Source organism: Ammospiza nelsoni, chromosome 9, assembly GCF_027579445.1.
Source record: "Ammospiza nelsoni isolate bAmmNel1 chromosome 9, bAmmNel1.pri, whole genome shotgun sequence".
Lineage (NCBI taxonomy): Eukaryota > Metazoa > Chordata > Aves > Passeriformes > Passerellidae > Ammospiza > Ammospiza nelsoni.
In genome coordinates, this window is record NC_080641.1 from 17,873,783 (window position 1) to 17,885,871 (window position 12,089).

Genomic DNA, 12,089 nt, shown 5'->3' on the forward strand with positions numbered 1-12,089 from the left:
AATAAAATCCTTATTGCTTTGGCTAGAGTATCAAATGGTTTGTAAGAATTCAGATTTCTTTTACAAACCTGGTTCTGCAAAGTTTCTAAGAGGATCATCTCCCATAACCCAGCCATTATGAGCCATGAAATAACAAGCTTTATCTGGCTGATGTATCATAGCTTCTTCTTCCTCCACAGTCAGCTCTTTGAATGGATATGTAAAATACCTATGGAAGAGACAGGCAATTAAAAGAGAAATCAAAAACAAATTAGGTACGGTAACCTAAGCTGCAATTCATTGTCTTTGAAATTAAAGTATCTGCTATGAAGTGGCTTGTTCATAATACAGAGAAAAAAGAGAGCAACTTGCATAAATGATGGAGAATTTTCTATTTTGAAGGAAGCTTTGAAGGAGCAAGAACAGATGTTGCCACTATCTTGGTGTCAGCTGGTAATGTAAGAGTAAAGCTGTAGCTCTTCAGATATGAATGGCATCAAGCACATAAAACATGAAAGGTGTAAACTTTCCTAGCTCCACTCCTCTTCCACCTACAACAGCAATTTGCACTATGTAAGGTTTTGATGTCCTCTGAGTATTGTCACATGCTTTCTGATCACGTTTCTGAAATAGCTATTGCTGTTGTTTAAAAAACCCCTGTCAATTTTGATAAGTGGCATTTGTCCATGTCAAAGCAAACCTATATTTCTCCATATAAATATATGTATACTTTTATTGAACTTGGAACTTGCTTTCCCTGTATAGATTCTAATAGTTTCCAAACAAACAAGAAAACATGTATATACCTGGTAACCAAGGGATTTTTTCTACTGATAGGTCCCAGCTTAGGACCATTACAAGCGATTCGTTCATAAACCACAGTCCCCACAAGGCAATTGACAGCCTGGAAGTAATCAAATGATGCATTATTGAAATGCCTTCATTTATTTGCAATTTTAAACAATTCCGCATTAAAACAATAATTTCAACACCTGTTCTTGATGGTGACAAGTTTGTCTGTATTGCTCAGCATTTAGTTCCTCAATCCTCTTGCGAAACCAGTTACAACATTCTTCTATTGCAGCTGGTCCATTGCTTATCAGGAATACATAAAAAGCAGAGAACAATTAGAAAAATATTTTAAAAACATACAGCATAGATTACTAAAAGGAATCAAAAACTAATTTTTCCTCATGTCTGAAAAGAATGTCTTTTTTTGGCTTTGTAAGTTTAGCTTCACTTAGATTTTAACTTGTCATCAGTAATACGGTACCTATGTGGTACAAATGTTGCCAGTGCTATGTTCATATCTACAGTACAGCCAAGCCGTCTATATTCAGGGTCCTGAAGTATTTGAAGATGCTGATTTGGATCAGGTTTAGTGCCCATTTTGCCTGAGAACAAAACAGAAATGAGTACTCAAAGTAAAAACAGGAATTACATTTAACAGATGCACAATTTTTATCATTCTAGCATAACCAAGATGCAGGTGGATGAAGGTATTGAAGGTCTTTAAAGATTTTCCTAGCCCTCAAAGCATTTTTGTATGCCTAAATCAGCACAGGGGATGTCTCACATAGCAAAAAATAGCATTATCTGGGTTTTTTTGGTTTTCTGTCTAACTGTTAAGCTTACCTAAGTCTCTTGAACTATAAATACATAATTCACATGATTCAGCAACATGATCTTCCCTTACCTTGAGTAAGAAGGGTTTTAAATTGCTGCACAGCTTTGTTAACGTCCACTTGGAAAAATTCCCATAGTTTCAATTTTGGATATATATCTTCATAAATTATTTTACGTAAACACTGTAAAAATAAAAAAATGCATTAGTTACTAAGGTTGTTTGTTAATAGAATTAAGAAAAGTTAAAAGAAAGGGGAAATAAGGGCCTATTTCAGTAAATCTATCTGCAAACCATACACCATTTTTTGTGCATTTACAAAACTCTAGAAATATTAAAGGTTTATTCAGCTATTTATGCAGTTCATCAGCTTATACTTAGTTCTCAGTCACTTACATTCAAGTGCTGATCATTTTCAATCAAGGGAGGGACTCCTTTGGCAATACACTTCCCATCAGCCACCATACCAGTCAAATGCCACAGAGCTCTGTCCAGGACCCAAGCTGGCTTCAGGTGAGGAGAATTTACAAGGTTATAGCCACATTCTGGATGCATCCTGAGCCATTCACTGTTAGTAGCTTAGTGAAGAAAGGGAGGGGGGAAAAAACCAAACAGAAACGTAAATACATAAGCTGAACCCTTTGTTGTATTTTGTAAAAATCCTAACATCGAGAAGCTGAGGTACTATAGCACATACAGTTCATTCATTCACATTTAAACGGAAGTTTCCCATGTCAATAGAAAATCCTATCTTGTGCAGAAATCTTATTACTGATTGACCATTATTACTGATTTTTTTGGTCAAACTGCAGAGACTCTAGAAAAACTTTTTGTTAGTTATATAAAGATATGCAATAGTATCACCAATTCTAAAACACAAAAAAAAAACCCAATTAAATTTTGGTGCAAGAAATACATCAAACACTGAATGTAAGATACTGATATTCTTGTGCATTGAAAGCCAAACATACATCCCAAACTTATATTATAAAGTTGCTTCTTTTTCAATATTCTTCATCCTGTCAAGATGGCACATACAGCTAGAGAGGAAGAGTGCCCACGTCCCAAAAATAATTAATGCAAAATATATTTAAATGGGCATTTAAGAAAGGATTAGCTGTGATACTGGTGTCCAGAGAAAGAAGCTGAGTTGTAGGAAGCAACATCACTGAGTCCTACCCAGCAAGATGAGTGCACTGTCCGGTGCATGCAAATGGAACACTCATTCAGGCCAAACACTACACCCTGTGTCTCTCTGCCAAGCTACCCCGGCAGCATCAACAAGCACCAGAAGATTGCTGGACATTAAAAATTAACTTAGAGAAGGTAAGGAGCCTTCACTGGAACACAGGTGTAGTATGTAGTATTCTAATACAGATAGCATGCATGCAGCAGTACAGGTAAATATATACATAGCACAGAATTATCATTTTGGAAGCATAATAATGAAGAAAAATCCCAGAGTTAATTTCTTTCTATTTTTGCATCTCTTTTGCTATGCTGTTTAAATGAAAATAAATTTCATATATTCTTTTGAATGAATATTTCCAACTGAAAATAAAAAGAAAACATCACAGAATGCCTAAGAACAAAAATGAGGTTTTCGGAAAAGCTGAGAAAAACAGAAGTAGTACTTCACACATGGGAAAATATATAACAAATTTTTATATTGAAAACATGAAGAGTCATTGATGTGTCCAGAATTACAGCAGAACAAATAACACTTAAAATCCCAAGTTTACTTAGTTCAAAGAAGTTAAAACAAAAATGTCAAAGCAAAAAAGAGAAATTCTACCTCAGCCTATAGTGTGAACAGCTCTTCTGAGCACCCATCTTGTATCTCAAGATATGGCAAAATTTCATTATTATAACGTAAAACCTTTTGTGGAAATTAAAATTCTTGTGGTTCAAATACAACCTGCTACCAAATCCACCATGTTTTAAAGTTATGTAAAGCAATATCAAGTTTTGGCTGTTCCAGGCCAAACAGATTATTCCCTCCTACTCTTTTTTTCTTTGTCCTTTACCACTTCTGAAAAAAACTTGCTTCTCCAAAAAGCAAAGCCAGCTTGTTCTATTTCTTCTAACAAGAACTATAATTTACTATAAAGGAATTTCATAAGTAAATACAAATAATTCTAAAAAGACAACACATAATTTAAACCTAAAGAGTTAGCATTAAAAAAAAGTCAACAGGCCTTCCATTAATTCTGGTACAGAACAGAAGGATGTTGCCTGATCAGAAATTAAGTTCCAGTGATTTGCAATGTAACATAAGACAAATCTAACTGCAGAAGAAAAATTATCCAAAACATCACTGGTGATGATATTTACTACAGCTAAGGAAAAAATACCATAGTAAAGAGTATGTGTATAGAATAAAGTAAGTATAGGAATATGGAAATCCCAAGATGAGGAATTACAGAAAACTTTCTAAAATTCATTACATTCTTCTTATAAAAATCCAAAATTATTTTCTTAACTAACTCATTTTTTACATATTAAACACAAACTTTACTTGAAGGTAAGATTTACTCAAGTGTTATATTTCAATTGTGTAACATTTGCCTCTTGTGAAAGATAAGTAATACAGAATTTACTTCACTTTATTTTTACTACTTTATACGATTTATTACAGCCATGGAAAGTTCAGAAAAGAAAAAAAACTCCAACTGTCTTTTTTCTGTCTCCTGGTGAAAAGTAAATGTAAATATATTTCTTATTTGAATATACACAGTTACCAGAGAGGGTTTGCAAGTTTATCCGTGACACTCCTGCAAAGATGCCAAAGGCTCAGGGACATTTTACACCAGCACAACTTCACTTTTCAAGTTGAGCCACAGGTGCTGCCTTTTGTTAGAGCCTCACAGAGACATCCAGAGCTGATTCCCACTGTTCCCTGCCCACAGTGTGGGCTTCACACCAAACACCTCAGCTTAATGCCTGATTCTGCAGGTGATGCTGCTTGGCTCCCACAGGGGCACAGGGGAAGCAATGCCATTTTTATACAATGGTTTCCACTAGAAAGGAGAAACTACCAACAGATAGAACCAGTGTAAGCTGAAGGGTCATGACAAGCAACAAAGTCATCAAGGATACCTTGCTTAATCTAAGAACCACAATCATCTGAATATTTCTATCCTCTTAGAAGACACTTCTTTTCCACCATAGTACAAATGTTGAGTCATCCATCTCAATGAAGATTACTTTAACTCTGAATGTAACCTGAAAAAGTCCTTCTACAAATGTAGCCAAATAACATGACATTTTCCTTCTCAAATATATTCCGGTGTGTAATTACTGTAGCTAAGATCTTTCTGTCCATCAAAATAAATTCCCCCTAGTAGCATGCAAATATACACTGCTCAAAAAAGAGAGGATCTCAAGCATCACTAAGAGAAACTGAACATCTAGTTGAAAAGCGTAAGAAATATTTTATCCAGAAGTGGGAGGAGTTCAAAAGCCTTATTCCCTCAGACAGAGCCAACAACTATAATTAGTAACTTTTCAGCCAACAGACAGGGAAGGCACTGTGTTCCAGACTGATTGGACAGGAATGTTTGGCAAAAGTCAACACCAAAGAACTAAAGCAAATAAAGCTTGAAATTCACAAATGATTTATTTTTAGGCATTTTTGAGCCTCAAAAGACATCAATCTACATAAACCCTTTCTGTAGTCTCTGGTATGAGAATGGTAATTATGATCTTTAGGATTATAGTATGCAGTAGCAACTGCATTATAAAAAAAGAAAACTCATTATCCAAATAATCAACAAAATCACAAATTATTAAGCACTACACTTTAAATTTCATCAGATCACACAGAAGAAAATCCACTGTCCCTCAAGCAATTAAGAAAAATAACAGCTTTGATGTATTGACATATCTATGCTTAAAAAAAAAGCCTGCCCCAAACACAAAGCTGTCTTCTTTCTTCCCCCACAGACTGAGCTGTAACATTTTCCCCATTACTTAATCCTACCTTCTTGTCCCAACTCTGTTTCTAATCTGCATGTTAGATCCAAATTAGAGCAGTCACTTAAGCAGCTACAAGCAAAATAGCCTGTTTAACAAGAAAGCACTCTGTTTACGCTCATCAAACAATTCATAACACAGACTCTGTTCAAATATATGGGAACAGCACACCACACATAATGAAGGTAGGCATACTATATAACTACAGATACACAATTTATTAATTCTTTTTAAGAAGGGCTCTCCTCACTCTTTCAGTAGCAATATTAAGTTCTTTTATACCTGTTACAGAGACGTATCAGTTATAATGCCAAGGAGTTGTCCTGGATTTGAGAGACTCAAAAGACAGACAACTACATTGTTTAAAACAGCTACTAAAAATGGGTTAAAGAGAGAGAAGTTAAGGGAAATAGCAAAATATAAGACCAATCTGGTTACTAACCCATGAAAACCATACCTGTATGATTGTAGACTACATCTGTGATGCAAAGCATATTCCATTCATTTTTCAGTTTCTCCACAAGTGCTCCTATATCACTCCAAGTGCACTTTTTATTATGGTTTGAAAATTCAGGGTTTACTTCTAACTGGTCAGCCAATGAATAACATGATCTAGATAGTCCAAGCATCTGTAGTGGCGTAAAATGAATCATGTTGTAACCTGTGAAATAAAAGCCCATTTATTTAATGAGAAAAAAACCCCCACTCAAAGCTAATTGAAAGAAGCATAAGCTGCACTTTTGTACTCAGAGCTGCTGTTTGGAATAACCAATGTAAATTAATCTGAATCTTACCCTTGAAATTCTACGTAACACAAGCTTTAAAAACCACCATGTTCAGTTCTACAAACTTCCAAGTCTATCTGAAATTAAAACAGTAAAATAAGTGGTTTCTGATATTAGGAAACCCCTGAATTTCAGCACCTCGGCCAATATTTTAATAAATTCACTGACTTAATCTGTTAATGAAATTGAATATAGTAGAAAAAATAATCGACAAAGAATCTATTAATTGTTTACACTGAGGCTCTTCCGTGTAACTTTGGGTTTTGATCATAAAACAAAAACTTTTATCCTTGAATATGTCTATTAGCATTACCTGTTTCTTTTGCCACTTTCAGCCTATCTTCCCATTCATGAAACGGTCCCAGACACTTAGCGAGGTATGTCTGGAGTGTAATACAATCCAAAGGCAGCACATGATTATCAGCTCCAACATGCAAAATGGGATCCACAACTATGTAACCACCACCACTTTTCTCATTTCTAGGAAAAAATAATTTTCATTGGTATAATTAACACCCATTGTACCATTCTGTTTCAGAGAGAGAATTCAAATAGCATAGGTTTTCAGTAGCCCTTTACAGTGGCTGGAGGGAGAGGGGGAACAGGACTGCATGACATAAAAAGGAAATAGTAAACTCTGAAATATTCATCTCTTATGCATCATCTCTCTATTGGACTTAATGAATACAAATGGGATACAGAGTTAAAACTCTGGAAAAGTGAGATACCTTTGCTATTTCCTGAGATGGAGTACTGGTTCCTCCATTTGGCATATGGAAACATAGAAAGCACAAATGCCCATCTACTACATGTAGATCTACATTTTGAGCCCCATTCTCAGGAAGGTACCTGAGCTAAACGTCTTAAGCCTGGAAGAATTTAACCACCCATCTTCCAGAAACACAAAATAACAGACTACAATTATTACAGACAGTGGCATTCTCTTCTGCACTTGTCCCACTAAAACAAAAGACAAAGTAAAGGATCCAAGTAAAGAATGCCAGAACCTCTGTGCTAGAGAGAAAACAATCCTCAAAGTGAATGAAGAAAGTACAAAATAATCATTGAGATACTCAGAATGCTGATGAATTTGACAACTTGTAAAAATAGATTGCTTCTCCAACATTCACAGAAAGCTGATCAGCTTGGTTCTGTATATTCTCCAGAATATTTCTGCATCAGGAAGTACTATATAACCAGTTACTGTCTTTCATTGGTGGATTCTAATTGGTCCCTTGGCTGCAATTTCAAAAATGCATGGGAAAAAAGGGGGTTTTTCAGGTGAAGACGTAGACCAAGGGAGCAAACTGCATTTGGCTGCAGGTATACAAATTTCACTTACCCAAGACTAAAATAGTACTGGTATGACCCAGAAATTTGGAGATCCAACTTGCAGTATTTGTCAGAGTCATCTTCTTTTCCTGTGGGATTGTGCCACGACAGTGTCCTGAACTTGTGGCGATCGAACACTTCTCCAGAAGCTGGATAATTTGTATACACAGTAACAGGCTTGCCCTGAAGAGTTGGGCCCAATCGGAATTGTAGCTCAAAACCTCAAGACAAAAAGAAAAATACAAAGGGTAAAATCACTTGATCAGGTGAACTAGATATTTCTAGTCTCTTATTACAATTCCTAATTTACTACTATTTTAATAACACCATCATATTTGCTAAGAATCTCAGCACAATTATAAATTTCTATAGCACAGAATCATAGAACATCCTGAGCTGGAAGGCAACTCACAAAGACCACTCAAGTCCAACTTCAGGCACTGCCCAGAATTCCCCAGGAATCACACCATGTGCCTGAGAATGTTGTCCAAATGCTTCTTGAACTCTGAGAGGTTTGGTGCTGTCACAACTTCCCTAGAGGGCCAGTCCCAGTGCCCAGCCACCTTAGGGGTGAAGAACCTTTTCCTAACATCCAACAGAAACCTCCCCTGGCACAGCTCCATGCCATTCCCTTGGCTCCTGTCACTGGTACATAGCAGAGACCAGCATCAGCCCTTCACAATGGAAGCTGCAGACTGCAATGAGGTCTCCCCTCAGTCTCCTCTCCTCCAGGCTGAACAGGCCCAGTGACCTCGGCCACACCTCAGACAGTTTCCCCTCAAGGCCCTTCACCATCTTCACTGCTCGTCTTTGGACATTCTTTAATAGGTTCAAACCTTATATTGCAGCACTCAAAACTGCATCATCTCTATCTTCTTCCTAAGATTGTTCTTGGCATGCTTTACAGATATCCTTTTTCCTTTACACACATGGCACCATTCATCTTCTTTCCAATTTGTTTGTCTTTGCTACATAAAGTTTTAAAAATAAAATACAGCAAAACACCATGATCATCAAACTACGCACAATTTTATGTAGATTTTGGATTACCTAGTCTTTAAGTACTTAGGTTTACCAAGTCTATATTGTAGGCTGACCCATGAAAACATCTGAAAAAAATTAGGAACACATTTAAAACCAGAAAATAATTCAAATACCTTCATTATTCACTAAGGATTCACTAAAGAGGTAAATTTCTTATGCTTTAACTGAAGAATTATGTATACTTGTGTGTGAGCTACAATATACAAATTATTAAACTTTGAGAGAGCTCAATAAACTAAAGGGAATCTTGTATGTGTGCTCCAGGTCTCTCACACACATAGAAAAAGGCTTAAGTTTAAGCTTAAGATCCTTGTGAGAGTGAGAAAAAATTAAGTTAAAAAATTAGAACATAAAAGCATATGTACTCTACTGAGTAAGACATAAAAAATTCTGCTTAGTCAGGAGGGTTTAGAAAGGTTTCCATCAGTAGGTATGAGGCTCACCATCACAAGTGGCTAAGTACAGGGCTCATTCAAGTAAACGAAACAGATGTAAGCTCTTACACAGAACATGGCAGTCACGTAGTTAAGTGCAGTAAATCACCTACTAGCCCTAGCAGCCTACAAAACTGGGAGTAAAAGAAACCTGAGTCCTTGCAAAAAAGGGGAAAATTATTAGTACACAGATAATGAATCAGAAAGTGTAAAAAATTCTGGACACCAAGTTACAATACCTTAAGCTGAAAAACACTACTTGTTTGTTAAATAGAATCATGGGGACTCTAACACCAGAGTTCAATGTCTGAATACATTTAAACATAAGTGTTATCCAGCTTTATGTTTCTCTCATTAACAAAATCATCACTGCACCAAAACCCACCAGGTAAAGGAGCTGTTTTCAGATCTGAATGTCTGTCAGGTAAAATGAAGCTCATTCGAATGTAATAGATATAGGTATAAAACCACTTTTGGAAGGTTAAGTACACTCTCTTCAGTACCGGCCTGACATTTTGTTAGAGGTATTACTAAAATTAGAGCACAGGGATATATACCACTGGTATCTTGTTTCCTCTGAGAGTTACACTGACATCAGAAATGCTGTGCTCAAAATTAGCTACGCCCTCTCAGAGACTGCTACCAGCAGGGGCACTTAAAATGTTTGACAGCCATGCATTTCTGCTTCCCTCTTTTCAAGAAAATTTACACAACTTGAGGGATAAATTAAAAATGGAAGTTAGGATTAACTCTGCACTTCTTCATTATTGACATTTCCTCACATTAGGCCGGTTAGACGATTTTGGAATCAATACAGTCAAAGAGAATTTTTATTCTCAAGAACCAAAATCTTGCTCCTTTATGCTCCTAGATTAGTAACACACCATAAAAAAATCCACAAAAACTCTCACTAAAAATTGTTGCACTGTTAAAAATATTTTTTAAAGACAAGGGCTTTAGCTTTATAGTCTCAATTTGCTAAGCAGCACAATAGAAGACCAGCTAGTGGATGGTTTTTGGTTTTGGACTTGTTTTAGAAATAGGCTTAAAAACATTCTCAGGAAGAAATAACATCAAGTTCTTTTAAGTATGCAGCATGATACATAGCTCCGATAATGTAACAAATCTGATAATAAGATTTAGGAGTTGTTAAAGAGCTTATATTCTGAAACATTACCTCAAACCTGCAGACTTTGCAAAATGCAAGTATTACTGATAGATTTCAAAACTGCAATATTAAAACATGGGGTGCTGCATAAGAAGATAAACATTGGCTTATGAGGACTTTCTCAGGTCACTGAAGTACAGGCTATAAAAGGAGAAGGAAAAGCCCTGTCTAAAAAATGCTTTGCACTTCAGTCCCATGAAGACTGACGGCTCTTGGCCAATCTGCTCTTCATTTCTCAAGAGTTTAACAAGTCAGATTAAACTGTGTGCGGAGCCCATAGAGCTCTGCAGTGGAAACAAATCAAAACAAACCACCCCCCAAATCTAAACCAACAACACCCCCCACACACCCCCAAAACCCCTCCACTTCAGGATGAGCTCTTCTTTCCACTACCATCCAAAGACGATGACGAGGTCCCGGCCATGTCCTTCTCACCCGGTCCCGGCACCCCGACCTACCCTGCTCCAGCCTGAAGAGGGTCTTGTCCAGCTTCTCCATCTCGCCGAGGTGCAGCAGCCGCGTCTCCTTACCGCCCGCCATGGCTGCGCCCGCCCGTCCGGCGCTCCCGGACTCTCAGTGCAGGGAGGGAGAGGCGAGCCCTGCCGTGGGGGAACAGACAAAACCCCGCGGGTCAGCGGAGACCCCCGGCAGCACACGGCCGCTCAGGAGCGCCTCACGCCGCCGGCCGCGCTTACATGTTCCCCGGTGCCGGGGGAGCGCGGACACTCGGCACTGCAGGGCAGGGCGGAGGGGAGGCGGTACGGGACGAGCTGTCAGGTAGAGCCCAGCCCTGCCCCGGCCGGGGACCGCCGCCGGCAGCACCCCGGAGCAGCTCCCGTCCCACAGCGCGGCCCGGCCCGCAGCCAGAGCTACAGGGGTGCCCCCGGGAAGGGGAAGCCTGACACCTGTCACTCTTCGCGCCCGCCCCGGCGCTGCCGGAGCGCCCCGCCAGGCCCCTCACGGCTGCCCCGCCGCCCTCCGCGGGGAGCGCTGCCCACCGCAGCCGTTCCACCATACTCACGAGCGGGCCCGCAGAGCGGCGGAGGCGCCGCTCCCCGCGGAGGGCGACGGCTACCGAGGCCGAGCGGAGCCGGGGCTGGAGCTGCCCGCAGCGGCCACCCCGGGTCGGTTCGGCGGTCAGTGACGCACTTGCCCGTGGCCGGGGCAGCAGCGCTCCTTTCCTGCCCTTTTCTTGCCTTTTTTTTTTTTTAAACAAAGTTTATTGGATCCGCGGCGGCCGCGCTCGTAGACGGGCGGCGCCGGCGCAGCTCCCGCGAGAGCCCAGGGCCCGCCCCAACGGCGCTGCGGGGCGGCCGGGCCGGGGCTACCCCGCCCCTCCGCTCTCGCTCTGCCCCGGGCAGGCCCCGCCCCTCCGGCCTTGGCCCCGCCCTGTCGATCCCGCCCCTCCGTGCCCGGCCCCGCCCCGCCCGGCCCTCTTCCGCTCTCGGCCCCGCCCCACCGAGCCGACTCCGCCCCTTAGCTCCCGGTCCCGCCCCTCCGCTGGCGGCCCCGCGAAGCGCGCCCTGAAGGGAGAGGATACCTCAGGAACACCTTTGGGGTACCCCAGGGTTCCCTCAGGGTTACCCCGGGGCTCTCCCTGAGATACCTCAGGGCTACCTCAGGGGCTCCCCCCGTGCCCCGCGCTGTTGCGGCAGCGAGCGGGCTGATCTCTGCGCGAGCCTGGGCCCTGCAGCCCGGCAGGGCTGTTGGACGGCGCGGTGGGGTTCTCCTGTCTGCTGTCAGCCGCT

General features: G+C 40.5%; 1 protein-coding gene across 2 annotated transcripts in view; it reads right to left on the reverse strand.

Moving 5' to 3' along the window:
• AGL (amylo-alpha-1, 6-glucosidase, 4-alpha-glucanotransferase) overlaps positions 1-11,553 on the reverse strand; it is a 34,279-nt gene extending 22,726 nt beyond the window's left edge. Inside the window, exons 1-11 of one of the 2 annotated variants that reach the window (XM_059478099.1) lie at positions 11,363-11,553; positions 10,800-10,940; positions 7,706-7,916; positions 6,677-6,843; positions 6,036-6,239; positions 2,000-2,181; positions 1,676-1,787; positions 1,253-1,373; positions 972-1,074; positions 786-883; positions 69-208 (exon numbers count right to left, since the gene is read on the reverse strand). In XM_059478099.1, coding sequence (XP_059334082.1) covers positions 69-208; positions 786-883; positions 972-1,074; positions 1,253-1,373; positions 1,676-1,787; positions 2,000-2,181; positions 6,036-6,239; positions 6,677-6,843; positions 7,706-7,916; positions 10,800-10,881 — 1,420 coding nt within the window. In that variant the 5' untranslated portion in view covers positions 10,882-10,940; positions 11,363-11,553. Of the gene's footprint in view, positions 1-68; positions 209-785; positions 884-971; positions 1,075-1,252; positions 1,374-1,675; positions 1,788-1,999; positions 2,182-6,035; positions 6,240-6,676; positions 6,844-7,705; positions 7,917-10,799; positions 10,941-11,036 lie in introns of both variants that reach the window. The other variant, XM_059478100.1, reaches the window with a different exon arrangement.
• Between the last annotated feature and the right edge of the window lie 536 nt (positions 11,554-12,089).